The sequence below is a fragment of the Balaenoptera borealis genome (genome assembly GCF_965194805.1).
Source record: "Balaenoptera borealis genome assembly, chromosome: 17".
NCBI lineage: Eukaryota > Metazoa > Chordata > Mammalia > Artiodactyla > Balaenopteridae > Balaenoptera > Balaenoptera borealis.
The window spans coordinates 11,368,409-11,391,390 of record NC_138876.1 but is presented as its reverse complement, the minus strand read 5'-3'; the positions used below and the strand labels follow the sequence as shown (position 1 = coordinate 11,391,390).

At 36.8% G+C, this 22,982-nt stretch overlaps 1 protein-coding gene across 19 annotated transcripts in view; it reads left to right on the top strand.

Annotated features, from left to right (window-relative positions):
* Positions 1-22,982, top strand: part of LOC309614571 (uncharacterized protein) — a gene marked incomplete at its 5' end in the record, with an annotated part of 295,377 nt that overhangs the window by 81,293 nt on the left and 191,102 nt on the right. The window contains 2 exons of one of the 19 annotated variants that reach the window (XM_082363170.1): positions 15,796-15,834; positions 16,267-22,979. The exons of 15 other annotated variants lie outside the window; for them this stretch is intronic. In XM_082363170.1, the coding sequence (XP_082219296.1) occupies positions 15,796-15,834; positions 16,267-16,364 (137 nt within the window). In that variant the 3' untranslated portion in view covers positions 16,365-22,979. 3 more of the 19 variants (XR_014236277.1, XR_014236278.1, XR_014236279.1) reach the window with 3 other exon arrangements.

The following is a 22,982-nucleotide window of genomic DNA, read 5'->3' as shown; positions in this document are numbered from 1 at the left end:
TTTTGGTAATTATTATTATTCATCCTCAAAAATCCCCCTTCCAATATTTTGAATGTAGAACCAAAACTGATTGAAATATTAATTTCAATAAGCAAAATGCTGCCAGATGAACGGATGGAAGAAATATGCTAAAGTAGAAAATGCTTGGGGACAAGTGGCTAAAATTTGTCATGAATACTACAAATTTCTCTACTTGCCTTCCTCAATCTTAAACATGTGGAACATTTTGGTTCCTAGGATTTATCTGATTCTCCTTGAAAGTGTTGAAACAAACTGATGTCCATAGTCAAGTCTGCCATTGTCTGAAGAATTGTGTAGCCTGCCTTTGGATAAATAAATTTAAACCCCCTCCAAAAGCAATTTCAGTGTTTCTTTGATTTTCTTGACTGTTTAGGGTAGGAAGTGAGGTGGAAGAAAATATTTTTTCCAATAAACAGATATTTCATAACAAGTCTCAAGTAATGACAAAAAATAAATGTCATATACTATCAAAGAAAAGTATATCCAAATGATCGATGGTGCCCTTGTCCTTTTAACCTTACAACTATCTTCCAAACCTATGCCTTTTTCCCCACCCTCACTCCCTTTAGTAAGGCTATCCTCTCATGAGACTATTACAATACCTTCTTATATGTTCTCTTTGCTTTTAGGTGTACCAAATCTAATTATTCCCCCCAAATCCAACCAGACTTGTCTTGCTAAAAACCCTGCCTGACAACTCTACTGGCCCCTCAGTGCCTATAAGACAGAGTTCCTACAATCCAGTTCCTACCTACATTTTCTGTCATATCTCTCACCCCTTCTTTTCAATCAACCCCCTCAAAGCTTCATGCAAATGCTTACCTTTTCTTTGACACATTCTGGCCTTTCACAAACAAACATGTGTGTAAAGGGCATGACTCCAAAATAGCTTGCCCAGGAGCTCATAAAGAGTTCTGGGTGACTTGGTGTTACAAACACAAGCTCCCAGACAAACTCCAGATCACTTGAATCAGAATCTCAAGGTTAAGAATTAAGATTTTATTTTGTGACAGTTCTCCAAAGAGTTCACTTACTTGTTTGGTTTGGGAATCACTGCATAGGCTGACCCATGTTTTGGAATGCCATGTTCTCACTCCTGGCAAATTTCAGCTCATTCTTGAAGATCCCATTTAAATTTAACTCCTTTGGGAGTCTTCCCAAAGACATCTCTACTATCCCAAACACAAAATCAATACTGTCTCACTCTTCCTCTCACAGGACTTTATCTTCATTCCTTTATTATTCTATTTGTTGCACTTTGCTGTTTGAGTCTTGCCCTTTTTTTCTCCATGAGAAAATGCCCTCTGTGTCAATAGCAACAAGTGTTCAAGAAGAATGACATACAGAAGGTGGATGAATTGCGTTGGGGAGTTAAACCATCTCTGATCTAGACATTATGGAGAACTCCTGGGAGGCTTAAGGGTACGGCAGCCCCCACCCTTAAGGAACTTGTAAATTCCTCAGAAAAGCTATTCTCCATTCTCCTTCTGGGATGCACTACTGGCCCTATGGCTACTCAGTCCTGGCACATAATACCATTTCACCACACTTACACGGTTTCTTGGCTGACTCTCCCTGGGAAGCATGTTTTCCATGGGCAGGGTCTGCAACTTCTTCATCTCTGTATTCACATCACATATAGTATCTGATTCTCCTGAATTTTTGTATGGTTCATAACTTCTGGAATCTAAGATGTTGACATCAGTGTGACGTAGTACTTAAGAGCATGAGCTTTGGAGTTAGAGCCTTGGGTTCAAATCCCAGCCACTGGGCACAGTGTGATCTTGAACTAATTACTTAACCTACTGTGCCTCAGTTTCCTCTTCAGCAAAATTGGAATAATAATAATAATACTTATCAAGTTTTCATCAGGATTAAATAGGTATCGGCATACCACTTATCACTTAGTAAACAATGAGTAAATGTTGACTCTTATTAACACTATAGTCAGTATTTTTCCCATGGGTTCCCAAAGTCTTCTTTGTGGTCAGTCACTCAACTTCTGAATACTGAGGTGTTGCCTGGAATTCCAATGCCCACACGCTGCTGCTATAACCACCCACAGGCATCTGTCATATTATGAAACATTAGGATCCCAGCAAGGTCCCAAAACCATCCCTCCCCTTGCCTTTCTGCTCCATACAGACTGAGAGTGCCAGTAAGAGTACCATTAAGTCTTGCTGAGTTAGGATAAAAGTGCCCTGTATACAGTACTGTGCAAACATAAGATATTGCTATTATTTTGCTCCTTGGCTGGGCTTTAAACTCTTTGTTGGCAGAGACCATTCTGTCACACACACTCAACCTATTCTTCTTGACTTTAGGAACCTCACAAACAATGAACAATAAAGTGTGTTTAAGAAGAACTGAGCATGAATTCTCCTGTCCTGAACTTCAAACTTTTCTGGAATAGCATAGGTCATGCTGAGAAAATAAGAACTTGTGATGAAGGCTTAAGTGGTGCCCTTCAGTTTACTGAGGAAGCCTTACTCTATATCTGTCCAGTGACCTGAAGCTGCTTCTAAATTAGCTATATTCTTCAGAACACGCATAATATGCTCTCTGTCCAATTTTAAGATTTGTACCTTTTTCTCACTGTGGTTCAAAAGTGATTCAAAATTTATGGGAGGCAAGTTATTGAACCTTGCCATGAAAAAAAAAAATGTTCTACCTAAAACAAATGGGAATAAAATACCAAATTAAAAAAAAAAAAAAGGATCAGAATGCAAAATTCTTAATCAGTGCTAGAGAGAGGCTCTGCTGTAAAATTTAAAAAAATAAATAAATAACCCATAGGGCTTCAAATGAATGGCCTACCTCTCTGAACGTACAGAGGAGATGAATGATTTTTCATATGGTAATTGCTTCATTGCTTACAGTTTGTTTTATTTTTGCACTTGTCTTACTCTGTGTCTTGGTCAGTTGAGGCTGCTATAACAAATTATAGACTGGGGGCTTAAATAACAGAAATTATTATATTTCTCACAGTTCTGGAGGCTGGAAGTCCAAATTCAGGGAGCCAGTGAATACTTGTGTGAAAGTGTGAAATTACTTATCCTATGCATGACTTTGTAACCTTATACATAAAATAAGAATGATAATAGAACCAATCTTATGGGTTAGTTGTGAAGCTTAAATGAATGTGTGCATGTGAAATGTTTAGAAAATTGCTTGGCACTCAATGCTATTTAGGTGTCAGCTGTAATATTAATGTTACTATTAATATCTTCTAGAGTTGTTGTAAGATTGAGAGCTGATATTATATGAAAAAAATGGTGCTTGGAGGATTTTTAAACTTAGTTGATATGATGCCTTTCTGATTCTCTTCGCTCTACTCTTCTCTGTGGCTAACACTTCTCTGGAGGATTTAAAAAGCAAGGGAGATGCAAAAGGGAAGAGATACGGGAACATATGTATATGTATAATTGATTCACTTTGTTATAAAGCAGAAACTAACACACCATTGTAAAGCAATTATACTCCAATAAAGATATTTTTTAAAAAAAGCAATGGAGGTGTCAGATGAGTGCATTGGCATTTTCTAGCATTGCTAATTACCAGGTACATTCATCTCACGCACCACAATACGTGCTTGCACAGAGCCGAATGTATGGATTATTTCCTATATGCCAGGTATTTGCATTCTCTACTTCATTTAGTCTTTAGCACAACCTGCTGAAAGAGGCATTAAGAGGCATTGTCCTCACCACTTTAGATATGAGAAAACTGAGTCTCAGAGGGGTGAAAGACCTTGCCCAAATATAATCAACTTTATACAGAAGAATTGGAAATTCACCCCAAGTTTTCTGAGTAAGCTTCAGAGCCCGTACTCCCTCTGGCACATCATGCCCTAAGCAAGACTCTTGTGATTCCAGCTGTCTAGGTGTTTCTATGTATAAACTGAAGGTGTCAATGATCTAGAAATAGGCCATCCATCAATGGGTGCCATCTGTAGGACTGTGTCCTGAGCAATGCTCAGTTCCACTTGAGAAATTGCGTTCCTACAAACTCATTAACTCCTCCCTTCCAGTCCTCTCTCCATTTCTAGAAGTGCTTCCATAGAGCTCCATCTAGTGCTACTGGGCAGGGCGAGTCAGCAGGGGTGGAGGATTAAAGACAACGGTCGGTCAGGCTTCTCTTGGTAGATTCTTCCTCAGCACGCCTTCCAGGTGGTCCTCAAAGCCAGCTAGCAGTGTTGGATGCCTGGGGCAGCCAGGGAGGAGGGTGAGTATGACTCCTTCTCCTGATGAATCTATATATTCCTACCCAAACCTAAAAGAAACAATCTCTTTTAAATTCACAAAGTGTACATCTTATTACCCAAATGGGCTTTCTTTCTCAACATTTATGTATGTGTGTGTGTATATATATATATATATATATATATATATATATATATATATATAATTTTTGGTTTTTTATTTCTCTGCCTTTGCCCATGCTGCTCCGTCATCTTGTAACACCCTTCATACCTTTAAGCCTGACTAATATTCTTTGAGATTTCCTTAATCTGAAGACTATGATAAGTGATTCTACTCTGTGATTCTGGGGTCTACCAAATTTCAAGAAGTACTATGTAGCTACAGTGATCAAGACAGTGTAGTATTGGAGAAATAATAGAAAATTGAATGGAATAGAAAAGAGACCCTAGAAATAGACCCACACAAATATATTCACCTAACCTTTTGCAAAGGGAAAAAGGAAATTCAATGGAGAAAGAAAATTCTTTTCAACAAATGGTACTGAAACAACTCAGTATCCACATCCACACACAGAAAATGAACCTAGATACAGATCTTATACTCTTTACAAAAATGAACTCAAAACGGATCATAGACCTAAATGTAAAACACAAAGCTATAAAACTTCTAGAAGACAACATAGGAGAAAATCTAGATGACTTTTGGTTTGACAATGACCTTTTACATACAACACCAAAAGCATAACCTATGAAAGAAAAAACCAGTAAATTGGATTACATTAAAATTAAAAACATCTGCTCTGTAAAAGACGCTATTAGGAGAATGAAAATACCGACCACAGGCTGGGAGAAAATATTTGCAAAACACAAATCTCATAAACATCTTCTATAAAAAATATACAAAGAAATCCTAAAACTCAACATCAGGAAAACAAAAAACCTAATTGAAAAATGGACCCAAAACCTTAACAGACATCTTACCAAAGAAAATGTACAGATGGCAAGTAAATATATGAAAAGATGCTCTACATCATATGTTATAGATGTTTATAGCAGTTGTATTCAGGATTACCAAAACCTGGAAACAACGAAGATGTCTTTCAGTAGGGGAATGGATAAACTGTGGTACATCTAGACAATGGAATATTATTCAATAAAAAGAGCTATCATATCATGAAAAGACACAGAGGAAACTTAAATGCATATTGCTAAGTAAAAGAGGCCTGTCCAGAAAAAAAAACAAAAAAACACCTACATAGTATATGATTACAAGTATATGAGTTTCTGGAAAAAGAACGGGAAGAGATTGTGGTTCCTCTCTTGCAGGCTGACACCAGACTTGTGCTCATCCACTCTTGATTTTTGTGCTTACATAAGTAAAACAGGGACTCCAGGAGGGCTCACATCAAGGAGTACTTCCCAGAACTTCTGCTGCCAGTGTCCTTGTCCCCGCAGTGAGCCACAGCCACTGAGTTCACTAGCAGGAACTCAGTCATGCAGCTTGAAGAATGATCTTAAGGGTGGTACTTACACTCAACCTTCAATGCTTTCAGAGACTTGGAGAAAGGGGAATAGAACCAATATTTGAACCATGATGTCATGAGATTATGTACAGCACAGGCACATAGGTGGCTGGGAAGTGTCTATGGGTTGATTCCTTTGTGAATTATATGGAGCTGACACGGCTGAAACCCACAATGACCCAGGCAAGGACAGAAGCTTGTGCTGAAAGAGTGGCTGCCGCCCCTATGTGAGCTCGTAGAATTGTGGAACTGAAGAGCCAGTGTGGATCTTGGATATCACCTTTTCCAAGCCTCATATATCCCATCCAAACTCTGAAGGAGAGAAGAGGCAGATCATCATATAATCTATTCAGTTTCAATTTCAAAGGATGCTGCTGCTGATCAAAGGATACCTGAAGGACATTGCATGATACTTTCCAATTTGTGTGACAAGACCCAACTTCCAATTCTCCCTTGTCTGTGACTTCTGATATCATTACTGGAGTACAAAATATATTTAAGGGACAAAGTTAAAATAGACATTGTAATAAGAAGTATATCTTTCAGGGGGCCTCTGAGGTGCCGCGAGCGGCTGGAGCACAGCTGGGCTAACGCTGGAGCTCCATGATCCACTTCCTGGGTGCCAAGGGGCTGCTGGGCAGGGGCCAAGGTGGGTAGTAGCCCTCAGAGATGGCAGCGCAGAGGTGCTTCTGCCAGCCATGTGACTGACAGGGTCTTGGTGCTTGGCCAGGTGTCAGGCGGGAGCCTCTGAGGTGGGAGAGCCGAGTTCAGGACATTAGTCCACCAGAGACCTCCCGGCTCCACATAATCTCAAATGGCGAAAGCCCAGATATCGCCATCTCAATGCCAAGACCCAGCTCTACTCAACGACCAGCAACCTCCAGTGCTGGACACCCTATGCCAAACAACTAGAGAGACAGGAACACAACCCCACCCATTAGCAGAGAGGCTGCCTAAAATAATAATAAGGCCACAGACACCCCAAAACACACCACCAGGTGCAGTCCTGCCCACCAGAAAGACAAGATCCAGACTTATCCACCAGAACACAGGCACCAGTCCCCTGCACCAGGAAGCCTACACAACCCACTGAACCAACCTTACCCACTGGGGGCAGACACCAAAAACAATGGGAACTGTGGACCTGCAGCCTGTGAAAAGGAGACCCCAAGCACAGTAAGTTAGGTAAAATGAGAAAACGGAGAAATAAGCAGCAGACCAAACAAATGAAGAGGAAGTAGGAAGTCTACCTGAAAAAGAATTCAGAATAATGATAGTAAAGATGATCCAAAATCTTGGAAATAGAATGGAGAAAATAAAAGAAACATTTAACAAGGACCTAGGAGAACTAAAGAGCAAACAAACAATGATGAACAACACAGTAAATGAAATTAAGAATTCTCTAGAAGGAATCAACAGCAGAATAACTGAGGCAGAAGAACAGATAAGTGACCTGGAAGATAAAATACTGGAAATAACTACTGCAGAGCAGAATAAAGAAAAAACAATGAAAAGAATTGAGGACAGTCTCAGAGACCTCTGGGACAACATTAAATGCACCAACATTTGAATTATAGGGGTCCCAGAGGAAGAAGAGAAAAAAAAGGGACTGAGGAAACATTTGAAGAGATTATAGTTGAAAACTTCCCTAATATGGGAAAGGAAATAGGCAATCAAGTCCAAGAAGTGCAGAGAGTCCCATACAGGATAAATCCAAGGAGAAACATGCCAAGACGCATATTAATCAAACTAACCAAAATTAAATATGAAGAAAAAATATTAAAAGCAGCAAGGGAAAAGCAACAATTAACATAAAAGGGAATCCCCATAAGGTTAACAGCTGATCTTTCAGCAGAAACTCTGCAAGCCAGAAGGGTGTGGCAGGACATATTTAAAGTGATGAAAGGGAAAAGCCTACAACCAAGATTACTCTACCCAGCAAGGATCTCATTCAGATTTGAGGGAGAAATTAAAACCTTTACAGACAAGCAAAAACGAAGAGAATTCAGCAAAACCAAACCAGCTTTACAACAAATGCTAAAGGAACTTCTCTAGGCAGGAAACACAAGAGAAGCAAAAGACCTACAATAACAAACCCAAAACAATTAAGAAAATGGTAATAGGAACATACATATTGATAATTACCTTAAATGTAAATGGATGAAATGCTCCAACCAAAAGACATAGACTGGCTGAATGGATACAAAAGCAAGACCCATATATAGGCTGTCTACAAGAGTCCCACTTCAGACGTAGGGACACGTACAGACTGAAAGTGAGGGGATGGAAAAAAGGTATTCCATGCAATTGGAAATCAAAAGAAAGCTGGAGTAGCAATTCTTATATCAGACAAAATAGACTTTAAAATAAAGACTATTACAAGAGACAAAGAAGGACACTACATAATGATCAAGGGATCAATCCAAGAAGAAGATATAACACTAGTAAATATTTATGCACCCAACAGAGGAGCACCTCAATACATAAGGCAAATACTAACAGCCATAAAAGGGGAAATCGACAGTAACACAATCATAGTAGGGGACTTTAACAACCCACTTTCACCAATGGACAGATGATCCAAAATGAAAATAAATAAGGAAACACAAACTTTAAATGATACATTAAACAAGATGGACTTAATTGATATTTATAGGACATTCCATCCAAAAACAACAGAATACGCATTCTTCTCAAGTGCTCATGGAACATTCTCCAGGATAGATCATATCTTGAGTCACAAATCAAGCCTTGGTAATTTTAAGAAAGTTGAAATCCTATCACGTATCTTTTCTGACCACAATGCTATGAGACTAGATATCAATTACAGGAAAAAAATCTGTAAAAAATACAAACACATGGAGGCTAATCAATACACTACTAAATAACCAGGAGATCACTGAAGAAATCAGAGGAAATCAAAAAATACCTAGAAACAAATGACAATGAAAACACGACGATCCAAAACGTCTGGGATGCAGCAAAAGCAGTTCTAAGAGGGAAGTTTATAGCAATACAATCCTACCTCAAGAAACAAAAAACATCTCAAATAAACAACCTAACCTTACACCTACAGCAATTAGAGAAAGAAGAACAAAAAAACCCCAAAGTTAGCAGGAGGAAAAAAATCATAAAGATCAGATGAGAAATAAATGAAAAATAAATGAAGGAAATGATAGCAAAGATCAATAAAACTAAAAGCTGGTTCTTTAAGAAGATAAACAAAATTGATAAAACATTAGCCAGACTCCTCAAGAAAAAAAGGGAGAAGACTCAAATCAATAGAATTAGAAATGAAAAAGGAGAAGTAACAACTGACACTGCAGAAATACAAATGACCATGAGAGATGACTACAGGTAGCTATATGCCAATGAAATGGACAACCTGGAAAAAAAGGACAAATTCTTAGAAAAGCAGAACCTTCCGAGACTGAACCAGGAAGAAATAGAAGATATAAACAGACCAATCACAAGCACCGAAATGGAAACTGTGATTAAAAATCTTCCAACCAACAAAAGCCCAGGATCAGATGGCTTCACAGGCAAATTCTATCAAACATTTAGAGAAGAACTAACACCTATCCTTCTCAAACTCTTCCAAAATATAGCAGAGGGAGGAACGCTCCCAAAGTCATTCTACAAGGCCACAATTACCCTGATACAAAAACCAGGCAAAGATGTCACCAAAAAAGAAAGCTACAGGCCAATATCACTGATGAACATAGGTGCAAAAGTCCTCAACAAAATACTAGCAAACAGATTCCAACAGCACATTAAGAGGATCATACATCATGATCAAGTGGGGTTTATCCCAGGAATGCAAGGATTCTTAATATATGCAAAGCAATCAATGTGATACACCATATTAACAAATTGAAGGAGAGAAACCATATGATCATCTCAATAGATGCAGAAAAAGCTTTTGACAAAATTCAACACCCATTTATGATAAAAACCCTCCAGAAAGTAGGCATAGAGGGAACTTACCACAACATAATAAAGGCCATATATGACAAACCCACAGTCAGCATCTTTCTCCATGGTGAAAAATTGAAACTATTTCCACTAAGATCAGTAACAAGACAAGGTTGCCCACTCTCACCACTGTCATTCAACATAGTTTGGAAGTTTTAGCCACAGCAGTCAGAGAAGAAAAAGAAATAAAAGGAATCCAAATCGGAAAAGAAGATGTAAAACTGTCACTGTTTCAGATGACATGATACTATACACAGAGAATCCTAAAGATGCTACCAGAAAACTACTAGAGCTAATCAATGAATCTGGTAAAGTAGCAGGATACAAAATTAATGCACAGAAATCTCTTGCATTCCTATACACTAGTGATGAAAAATCTGAAAGAGAAATTAAGGAAAGACTCCCATTTACCATTGCAACAAAAAGAATAAAATACCTAGGAATAAACCTACCTAAGGAGACAAAAGACCTGTATGCAGAAAATTATAGGACACTAATGAAAGAAATTAAAGATGATACAAACAGATGGAGAGACATACCATGTTCTTGGATTGGAAGAATCAACATTGTGAAAATGACTATACTACCCAAAGCAATCTATGGATTCAGTGCAATCCCTATCAAACTACCAATGGCATTTTTCACAGAACCAGAACAAAAAAATTCACAATTTGAATGGAAACACAAAAGACCCTGAATAGCTAAAGCAATGTTGAAAAAGAAAAACAGAGCTGGAGGAATCAGGCTCCTGGACTTCAGACTATACACTGGTACAGAAACAGAAATATAGATCAGTGGAACAGGATAGAAAGCCCAGAGATAAACCCACGCACATATGATCACCTTATTTTTGAAAAGGAGGCAAGAATATACAGTGGAGAAAAGACAGCCTCTTCAATAAGTGGTCTGGGAAAACTGCACAGCTACATGTAAAAGAATGAAATTAGAACACTCCCTAACACCATACACAAAAATAAATTCTCAATGGATTAAAGACCTAAATGTAAGACCAGACACTAGAAAACTCTTAGAGGAAAACATAGGCAGAACACTTTATGGCATAAATCACAGCAAGATCCTTTGTGACCCACCTCCTAGAGAAATGGAAATAAAAATAAAAATAAACAAATGGGACCTAATGAAACTTAAAAGCTTTTGCACGCAAAGGAAACCATAAACAAGACCAAAAGACAACCCTCAGAATGGGAGAAAATATTTGCAAACAAAGCAACTGAGAAAGGATTAATCTCCAAAATATACAAACAGCTCAAGCAGCTCAATATCGAAAAAACAAACAACCCAATCCAAAAATGGGCAGAAGACCTAAATAGACATTTCTCCAAAGAAGATATACAGATTGCCAACAAACACATGAAAGGATGCTCAACATCACTAATCATTAGAGAAATGCAAATTAAAACTACAGTGAGGTATCACCTCACACCAGTCAGAATGGCCATCATCAAAAAATCTACAAGCAATAAATGCTGGAGAGGGTGTGGAGAAAAGGGAACCCTCTTGCACTGTTGGTGGGAATGCAAATTGATACAGCCACTATGGAGAACAGTATGGAGGTTCCTTAAAGAACTAAAAATAGAACTACCATACGACTCAGCAATCCCACTACTGGACATATACCCTGAGAAAACCATAGTTCAGAATGAGTCATGTACCACAATGTTCATTGCAGCTCTGTTTACGGTAGCCAAGACGTGGAAACAACCTAAGTGTCCATCGACAGATGAATGGATAAAGAAGATGTGGCCCATATATACAATGGAATAGTACTCAGCCATAAAAAGAAATGAGATTGAGTTATTTGTAGTGAGGTGGATGGACCTAGAGTCTGTCATGCAGAGTGAAGTAAGTCAGAAAGAGAAAAACAAATACTGTATGCTAACACATATATATGGAATCTAAAAAAAAAAAAAAAAATGGTTCTGAAGAACTTAGGGGCAGGACAGGAATAAAGACACAGACGTAGAGAATGGACTTCAGGACACAGGGAGGGGGAAGGTAAGCTGGGACAAAGTGAGAGAGTGGCATGGACTTATATATGCTATCAAATGTAAAATAGATGGCTAGTGGGAAGCAGCTGCATAGCACAGGGAGATCAGCTCTGTGCTTTGTGACCACCTAGAGGTGTGGGATAGAGAGGGTAGGAGGGAGACGCAAGAGTGAGGAGATATGGGGATATATGTATATATATAACTGATTCACCTTGTTGTAAAGCAGAAACTAACACACCATTGTAAAGCAGTTATACTCCAATAAAGATGTTAAAAAAAAAGAAAGATATATGGGGAGATAATAAATTTAAGAACAATGGAATAGGACAGGTATGCTATTGTAAGTGGAGTTGATGTTTTGGTCTGTTTTCCAGTTATTTTCTGCTAGTATATAAAAATACAATTTAGGTTTTCTACAGATCTTGTATCATAGGAACTTGCTAAGTTTACTGACTGTTTCTCATAGTTGTTTGGTAGAGGCCATGGAGCTTTCAACATAAGCATTATTCATCTGCAAATGGAAGCAGTTTAACTTTCGCCTTTTCCATATTTATACATTATCTTTTTCATGCTTTTCTTTTTGATGGCTAGAACTCCAGTAGAATGTTGAATTGTAGTGGTAAGAGTAGGCATCCTTGCTTGTTCCCAATCTTAGGAAGAAAATATTTGATATTTCATTCTTAAGTATGATGGTAAATGTAGATTTTTTTTTTAGAGTGTTCTTTATTAGACAGAGGAAGTTCCGTTTTATTCCTAGATTGCTGAGAGCTTATTTTATGAGTGGACTGTTGACTTTTATCAAATGTTATTTATACATCTGGCAAAAAAGATCATATTTTCCTCCTTTGTTATGACTGTGAATTGTATTGATTGATTTTAAAATATCATATCAAGTTTACATTCTTAGGATCATGATACAGTATCCTCATAGATTTCTGAAATCTATTTGCTAATATTTGTTAAGCATTTTTACATTAATGATCATGAGGAATATTGGTCTATGATTTTCTTTTTTAATAATGTTTTTGTCAGATTTTAATATTGAGTTTATGCAGGTTTTACAATACAAGTTAGTTATTTTCTGAAAGGGTGGTGTAAGATTCATATTCTTTCTTACTGAAGTGTTTGAGATAATTGACCAATGAAGCCATTTAGAACTGAATTTGTGTGTGTGCATGTGTGTCTTTAATAGATATAAGTTTAGTTAAGTTTTCTGTTTCATTTTTAGGCAATTTTGGTAAATTGCGTTTTCCAAAGTATTTGTCCGTTTCATCTTAGATGTCAAGTTTATTGGCATAAAGTTGTTAATAATAATCTCAATCTTTTAACATGTATAGGATTGTAGTAATAATCCCTTTTTCATTTCTATAATTTTTATTCTCTGTCTTCATCAGTTTAGCTAAGTTTTTATCAATTTTGATGATTTTTTTCAAAGCATCAAATCTTGGCTTTCCTCTGTTATTTGATTGTGTTCCATTTATTGATTTATGCTCCTATCAATATTATTTATTTCCTTTTACTTACACTGAAATTACTATGCTCATTTTTTTTCTAATTTCTTAGGGTAGGATATTAGCTCATTGTTTAGACTGTTTACATTTCTAATATTAGCATTTAAATCTATAAATTTCTCACCATTCATTGCTTTATTTGCATCACACATAGTTTATTATATTCTCTTTATAATTATCTTCAAAATATTTTCTTATTTCCCTTGTGCTTTCTTTTTGATGGATTGTTTAGAAATATTTTGTTTAATTTCCAAACATTTGGGGTTTCCCAGATGTGTTATTTTTATTGATTTCAAATTACATTGTTCTCAAAGTACATGACTACATTCCTTTTACGTATATTGAGACTTGTTTTATGGTCAAGCATATGTTCTATCTTGGTGAACATACCTTGTGCACCCATGTAAGGCATCATGTTCTTTAGGTTTTAATTAGTTCTTGGAGGTTGATAGTACTGTTCCGGTCATCAGAACAGTATGGTAATTGTACAAAAACAAACATGTAGATCAGTGGAAGAGGATAGAGAGCCCAGAAGTAAACCCACACACTTATGGTTAATTAACCTATGACAAAGGAGGCAAGACAATACAGTGGCAAAAAGTCTCTTCAATAAGTGGTGCTGGGAAAACTGGACAGCTACATACAAAAGAATGAAATTAGAAAACTCCCTAATACCATATATAAAAATAAGCTCAAAATGGATTAAAGACCTAAATGTAAGACCAGCTACTCTAAAACTCCTAGAGGAAAACATAGGCAGAATATTCTTTGACATAAATCACAGCAATATTTTTTTGGATCCTTATCCTAAAGTATTCATTCAATAATTTTTTTCTAGTTGTTCTATCAACTGCTGAGAGTGGAGTATTAAAATCTTATTTGATTGTAGTAGAATTATTTATTTCTCCCTATAATTCCAGCAGTGTTTGCTTTAGGTATTTCCAGCCTCTGTTATTTTGGGATATAGATATTTGTGATTGTTATAGTCTTCTGATAGATTAATCTTTTTAATTATGAAGTGATTTTCTTTATCTCTGTTTTAACTTTGTCTTGATTTTGTCTCTGTTATAACTCTTTTCCTACTTTATGGATTGTTAATATAGCCTGTCTAGCCTTCTCAAGCTTACTTTGTTAAATTATAACTTGTGAAATAAGTTACTCCAATATCTAGTAGCTTAAAACAATAAACATTTATCATCTCAAGCGGCTTAGCTGAGTGATTCTGCTTCAAGAATCTGCTTCATGAAGTTGCAGCAAAGCTGTTGTCCAAGGCTGCAGTCATCTCAAGACTCCGCTTGGGCTGAAAAAATCCACTTCTAAACCCACTCAAGTGGTTGTGGGTTGGTGTCAGTTCTTCATGAGCTGTTGAACTGAGGGCCTCAGTCTCTCATCACGTGGGCTTTCTATAGTTTGCCTGAGTGTCCTCAAGGTATGGCAGGTAGCTGTCTTCCACAGAGCAAGTTGATGAGAGGGAGAGTGAGAGAGAGATTGATTGAGAGATTGAGAAAGAACCCACAATGGAAGCCACAGATTTTTATAAGCTCATCATAGAAGCTCTCATGTCATATTATATTTATCAGAAACAAGTCAGCAATTCTAGCCCACTCTCAAGGGGAGGAGATTACACAGGGCATGAATACGAGGAGGCAGGGATCTTTGGCAACCATCTTAGAGACAACCAACCCACATTGTTCTTATAGTTATCTTTTTAATGTCTATTTACCTGCAGCCTACCTGTGTCTTTTAATTTAAAGTGATTCTCCTGTAGACAGTGTAAAGTGGAGTCTTGCATTTTTATCCAGTCTAAAAGTCTTTTACTGGAATATTTATATATTAACATTCAATGTAATTATTGATATGGTTATTGACAATTATTGATAATTAAGTCTACTAGTTTACTGTTTTCTGTTTGCATCATCTTTTGTTATTGTTGTTCCCTTTTCCTGCCTGCTTTTGAATGATTTGAATATTTTTAGACTCTAATTTAATGTATCTATTGGATTTTTAGCTTTACTTCTTTACATTATTTTTTAGTGATTGTTCTAGGGATTGGCATATATATCTTTAATCTTTCACATTCTACCTAGTGTTAATATAGTAACAATTTGACATAAAATGTAGAAACCTTGCAATCACGTAGATCTATTCACTACTCCCTTTCTATTCTATATACTATAGTTGTCATTATATATACACGTAATTCCAACAAAACGATGTTATAATTTTGCTTTACATAGTCATAAGTAAATTAAATAATTTAAAAGGGAAATAGTCTTCCATTTTTACCCAATTATTTACTTCTTCAAATGCTCTTCATTTCTTTTTGAAGATTCAGATTTCCATCTGGTATTATTTCCTTTCAGCCCAAAGAACTTCTTTTAGTATTTCTAGCAGTACAGGTTTGCTGGGGACAAATTCCTACCGTTTTCCCTTATATGAAATTGTTTTTATTTCACTGTCTTCTGGTCTCCATGGTTTCTGATGCATAGTCTGTGTTGCTTCCAATCACAGTTGCCCTGTATGTAATGTTTCATCTCTCTCTGGCTCCTTTGTAGGTTTTCTCTTGATGTGTGGTTTTCAACATTTTGACTATGGTATGTGGTGGTGATGTACCTAGGTGTGAGTAACCCATAAGAATCAAGTGAAAAGTCACAGAAATTGCAAGCAGATGTAAGCTACTGGGGAGCAATATTAAGTTGGCTTCCACAGCGACCCAGCTTAATGGGCTGGTTGAGAAAATCTACCACCCAATACATTGGGCAAATGGGATCTGAGTCTGCAGGGTAGGAAATGCGATTTCCAATATATTTATACTTTATCATTTCTAAGTGAAGTTACTCTCAGTATGAAATATATAAAAGAGAAGCATAATCTAAAGAGGCTTGGACCTTGGATCTCACTCCAGCTCTAATATCCATTAACGTAGACAAGCCACACTCCCTCACTGGGCTGCCAATTTCTATGCATAAATCTGGGGGCTTCCAGTAGGTAACTACTAAGTGCTTTTTTTCTTTCTGTGTTTCTAGAACTGTTTAAGGCTGCAAAAGCTCAAAAGGAGAAAACGACTGGGTATATTTTGCCAACATCTCTTCTAAACCCACATTGCTGCATTGTGCTCCTTTAGCTGATGAAGGAAAGTAGAGATGTTCATCTTCAAACCAAATATAAAATTAAGTCATCTGTTCACTGAACTCCTTAACCATGTTACTCTTGAAATTAAAGGGTCTATCATATCCAGCCTCCCCAGATGAATTTGTGGGTTTTTTTTTTTTTTTTTTCTTGGTGGAGTACAATCTGTCCCTATGTCTTATTTTTTTAAATGGTTAAAGATGTGCTCCTTGTAAACAAACTCTTGTAGCCATAGTAACAGGAAACAAAGCGGCCCAGGCAGTGATGAGCATGGGCCAAGAGATCTTTTTAATCTGAAAGAATCTATGCTTTTGCTATTTTGGTTAAGTTTAATTTCTGTAGAAATTTTTGGTTCTTTTAGATAAAAATATAGACTGGTAGACCTATGATTGTTATTACAAGTTTAAACTTATTTAAAATCAGATGAATTAAAAAGTTTAAGGTTGCCTTAGAGATCAATTCCCCTAATTTGCTAAGGTAACTATAGCCCATACTAAAATGAGTGCACCAAGGAAAGGAGATAGAAGAGTATTTAATGATGGCTTGCTAAGTGCCAGCCCTTTATATGTGCCACCTAACACGTCTAATCAGACAACTGTGTAGGATAGTTACATTTATTTGCACTTTAGAGATAAAATTAAGGCTCAGAGATATTAAGTTGCTTACTCAAGGTCACATAGGATAGCTTATAAACTGTTGTGTGTAGTTTATAAGCTGTAGAGGCAGGATTCAAATCCAGATCTCTGTGACTCCCAAGTATCTGTTTTTCCCACTGGACCATGTTGCTTCCTGCTACATCATAATATAATTTTTATAGAAATAGGCTAGAACATGAGCTTTATGATTCCAAGACAAATGTTTTCCCATAGATTGTATTGCTCTTCCTTCTGACTCTCCTTTCATAATCTTAGAGTGAATTTCTCCAAAGTCTAAAGATAATGGGAAAAGAGACATTGACAATGGTTAATACTTACTGAGAGACTGTTGTGTACCTAGGATAATACTAGATGATAGATTACTGTATTTATTTCTCAAATGGACCTTTAAGTTTAGTATCATGAATGTTCTTTCATGCAAGTGCAAAACTGAGGCTTAGAAAAGTGAAATAATTTGCCACATGACACACAGTTATTGACTGTCAGAGTCAGAACTTCAACCCAACGGTCTATCAAATTTAAGGGCTTATTTCAGTGCATGTGCACCTGTTTGTGTTATAATTTACTTAAAGAAAATGCACCAAACTTAAGTTTACAGTTAGATAAGTTTTGACAAATATATATTCACCCAGGGAACTACCATGCCAATGAAGATGTAGAATACTTCTGTTATTCTAGAATGTTCCATCATTCCCATTTGCAATCAAACCCCAATCTCAGCCTCAAGAAACAACTGACATAATATGTTTCTACAGATTCATGCCTGTTCTAGAATTTCATATAAATGGAATTAGGCAATACACACACTTTTAAGACTGACTACTCAAGATTATGTTCAACAAAGTGTCAGAGAGATTTATCCATGTTGTTGTGGGTATCAGTAGTTCATATCTTTTTATTGCTGATTACTATTCCATTATATGAATATACTGAAATTTGTTTTTACATTCTCCTGTTGATAGAAACATTTAGCTATTAAAAATACAGCTGCTGTAAACATTTAAAAGATTTTTTGGACATATGCTTTTGTTACTTTTGGAAATATATCTAGGAGTGGAATTGGTCAGTTATGTGTTAGCGTATGTTTAATTTCATAAGAAGCTGCAAGTTTCTGAAGTGGTTTTATCACTTAACCCTTCCATCAGCAATGTAAGAGAGTTTAACTTGTTCCACCAACTTACCAGCATTTTCATTTTAATCATTTTATCAGGTCTGAAGTAGTGTCTTGAGGGACACACAAATTTTTCATTTCCCTCAAGACTAATGATGTTGAGCAGCTTTTCTTGTACCTTTTGGCTACTTGTATGTGTTCTTTTGTTAAGTTTCTGTTTAATTATTTTGCTCATTTTTATTGGATTATTTGTATTTTAATTTTTTTATATGAAGGAGTTGTTTATATATTTTGGATACAAGTTCTTTGTCAGATATATGTATTGCGAATATTTTCTCCAACTTTGCCTTTTTTCTTAAAGGAGTCTTTTTTAAAATTTATTTATTTATTTATTTTTGGCTGCGTTCGGTCTTTGTTGCTGCGCACGGGGTTTCTCTAGTTGCGGCAAGCAGGGGCTACTCTTTGTTGTGGTGCGTGGGCTTCTCGTTGCGGTGGCTTCTCATTGTGGAACACGGGCTCTAGGCATGCGGGCTTCAGTAGTTGCAGCACATGGGCTCAGTAGTTGTGGCACAGGAGCTTAGTTGCTCCACGGCATGTGGGATCTTCTGGACCAGGGCTCAAACCCATGTCCCCTGCATTGGCAGACTGATTCTTAACCACTGCACCACCAGAGAAATCCCTTAAAGGAGTCCTTTGATGAACAAAAGTCTTTCATTTTGATAAAATCCAATTTATCTTTTTTTCACATTTGTGATTAGTGCTTTTTGTGTCCTATCTTTGAGATCCTTGCCCATGCCACTTTTGCTACAATATTCTATTGTTCCTTTCCAGAAGTTTTATGATTGTAGCTTTACACTTAGAAAAATAATCCATCTTGAATCATTTTATGTACTGGGTAGAGTTGTTTTAGCATTATATTTTGAGATGACATTCCTCATTAAATTGTATTTATATTTTTTCAGAAATTAATTAACTTCATCAATTTTTTTCTACTTTCTACTTCATGACTTTCTATTCTATTCCATTGATCTAGTCTTTAACCTCATCTTCTAGGACCTTTGAATTTCCATATAAATTTAAAATTAATGCCTAATTTTTACAAAAAAATTCTGCTCCAAATTTAATTAGACTTGTTCAATATATAGATCTAATTGGGAACAAATGACATCTTAACAGTATTGAGTTTTCCAGTCCACACGCATGGTATGCCTCTTAATGTATTTACTTTTTGCTCAATTTACTTCCTAATTCAACTTTTCTCAAAAGTAATTTAAAATTTTCATTGTAGAAGTATTGTATACTTTTTGTTAAAAAATTTTATAAGTATTTTATGTTTTTGATATCAAAGTAAATATTTATTTAAAATTTTCAATAGTTTATTGCTAGGATATAGAAATACAATTGACTTTTGTGTATTGCCCTTTTATCCTGAAACCTTGCTGAAGTCACTTATTAACTGTTGTAGCTTATTTTGTTTCAGTACATTTCTTATGGCTTTTAATGTACACAATCACATTGTATAACTCCCCAAAATAGAATGGAAGGACAGTTTTCTGCTTCTGTTCCAAATTGTGTATGTTTTATATCATTTTCTTACCTTATTGTAGTACCATTACTTCTTCAATTATATTTTCTCCCTCTTCCTCTTTCTGCTGTCCTGTAACTCCATCTACTATGTTCATGTTAGATTATATCATATTGTCCTAAAGGTCATGGAGCCTCTGTTTATGTTCTTCATGTTTTGAAAGATTTTGTTTTCCAACTGCATTGAAACATCCAGTTTCAATTGCATCCATTCTACCAGACTGGATGGCTATAGCAGAGAAATGAGCAAATTCCACTGACTGCAGAAATGTGGCAAAGCTTATCCTTGTTGGAGTCCCAAATGGGACTCCTTGCACTAGAAAAACAGAATCCCTGAAGCCATCTAAGGTGAGACTTCCCTCAGCTTTAGCTCTTCCACCCTTCAGTTCTGATCTAGACATTTCACCCAGACTCAAGTATGGCCCTTTCGTCTCTCAGCTCTATAACCCGTCTTCTTTCCGGAGGGTCTTACAGAGTCTCCAGGTAAACCCATATGCTAGACATTGGGACTAGGAGGTTTACATGTTTTACATAATTTCATTCTCACAATCATTGTGTGAGATAAGGAAAGTGAGACCCAGAGAGTGTAACTTGCCTGAGGTTATATAGCTGATAAGTGGCAGAATTTATGCTGCTTCCCATCTTACTATCTTCAAATTGCAGTTGATCTCCACCATCCTAGAGTCCCATTCAACCCCAAACTGCTTAATCATGGCCAGTTGACACAAGACCAGCCCAAGACTGGACCCTGATACCTCCAATCTTAGCAGCAGGACACAAGGCACCTTTTACCCCAGAGAAAGAATGATTCTTTTCTCAGCTAGATCTGACTTAGCATAGTTTTGCCTTCCTCATAATTGTTATCGATTCCCTAGAAGTGCTGAGCCAGAAGGCCATCACTCAGAACAGGTCAAGACAATTCCTACACTGTACAGGAAGTTGTTTCAGATGACCTCTTTGGTCCTTTTAAACACATAGATGCTTTAGTTATTCTGTGAATAAGATGATGTTCAAATGCATGCTAAAAACAAGTGGTTTTGGTGGTCAGGAAAGGGAGAGCTTGGCATGTGCTGACTTTTCAGGTAGATGGACAGGTGTGAATACTTTTAGTTTCAAGTATACGTTGTAATGTAGTGGGATGGAAATCTGGGTGTGGTTTAAACATAATATCTTCCTCTTGGCGTTTTGCTATCCTATGGAGTCTTACCTGAGAGAGTCCATTTCTCTAAGCCTCAGTTCCCTCATTAGCACACAGAAGGGGTTAAACTGATGAGTTCCAAGGTTTCTTATAGTTCTGCATTCTAGAATTGTATTATTCTATTGTCTCTCCTCTCCTCCCTCCCTCTCCATCTCCCTGCCTCTGTCTACTTTCCTGCCCTCTACTATGAAACATGTTGTCAAGATGGCATCATTGATTAAAATTATCCCAAATAAGGACATTAACAACCATATATGACTATTTAAATTTACATGTAAATTTAACAAAGAAAAAACTTTGCTCTGGAACCCCAGAAACACTTCTCGTATTTTAGTGATTATTTTATCACTCTCTCCAGAGCAATTTATGGATAAGAACATGGCCCCGAATTTTAAACATTTATGCAACTGCACAAAAGATGATCTGCCTTTATTGATATTAATGAGAGGTCACAAATTTAAACTGTGAGCTTCCCCCAAGCGATCCAAATGGTACTAATTGACACATTTATCTGTATCTATGGATGGGAGATAACATACTGGACTTGGAAACAAACAAAAGACCAGTCTTAATTTTGCTTCTTAATGGTTGTGTTACCTTGGGTATATAACTTAATCTTCACTGACTTGCAGTTATTTTTATTTGCAAATGTGATATAACATTCCCTTCATCCTATGTCTACAATGAACATGAAGAGAGATGTTTGAGGGAGGACAAACTGGACCTCTGATCCAGTGCTGGTTCAGAGTAGGCATCAGATGTTTATGAATGTGACTCCAGGCAAAGTTGTGAGATTTCTGTCTCTTGCATGGTTCACTCTGTCTGTGTGCTATTCCCTACAACACCTCACACTCACAAACATACACCATGGCACAAATAATGTGCAGAAGAAGCTCAGACCTCAATGTTGGATTGGAGATGCCGGCATCTGCCTTCTCACTTAAACTCCATTCATTCTCACAACACAATTGCCTAGACTTTAGCTGGTGTAGCCCCTCCTTTGCCATTAAGTTACACTCCCTTAGCAGCTTTTGAGCAGCTAACTTATCCTTTTCCTTGGCCACTTCATCAAATTTACCTGTTCTGTGGACTCCCAAGTCCTAGCCACACATATTCACCAGTTCAGAAAGTAGTTTAGCAAATGAATAGTTGCTAACGAGATTCTCACAGTTGTAGTTGATTATAACCTATTTTATTATGCCTAGAAGCAGCTGTTTTTCCACTGGGGCTATCTGTTCCTCATACAAACACACTATAGCCTCCTCTTACAGTAGCATTAAAAGTAGTACAAGGAATTAAAATCCATATAGCTCTTACAGACATACTGCTGTTCATATTTTATGTGAGCATTGACTCACTTCATTGCCCCCCCACCTTGATTTAACTGGCTTCTACTTCTTTTTTGGCCCAATTAAACCCCTCACTCTTCCAACCCTAGGTCCACTTAATGTGGAGGTTAGGAATTCTGTCTGTTTATTTGTGTATCTCCAGCATCTAGTATAGATCCTAACGCACAGGATAATGTTGAAATAAAGAGAGATATATAGAGGGGTTGGGGGGAGAAACATGAGAAAAGAGACAAAGATAGAAAAGAATTAATAAGTGCTTGAGTTGCAAAATGACTGGCTCAAAGCCATAGAGCTAGTATGTGAAAGAGCCAAAATAGATTCAAGTCATTTGGTTCTAAACTTCTTAATATGAGCCTGAGTTCATATGATATATTTTCCTCTAGGTTTAGGGAATTTTTATAAGAAGGTTTAGACCCTAAAAGAATCTTCTACTGGATAGAGTCTGTTCAGCTCAATAGACAAACATTGAACATGCCCTTGTTCCAGACACTATGCTTCGCTCTGGGAATACAGAGAGAGCACACATGTTGCTCAAGCCCTCTGGGAAGTTGCTAGTATTGAAGGTCATGCAAACCTACACACATTATCAATATAATGCAGAAAAGATATTGTAGGTATGTCTGATATGGAGTTAGCACCACATAGGATGTTTAATCTCTCATAAGGAGACCATGTCTGGAAGGGATGTTTAAGTGGTGTTGTCACCTCGTTATTT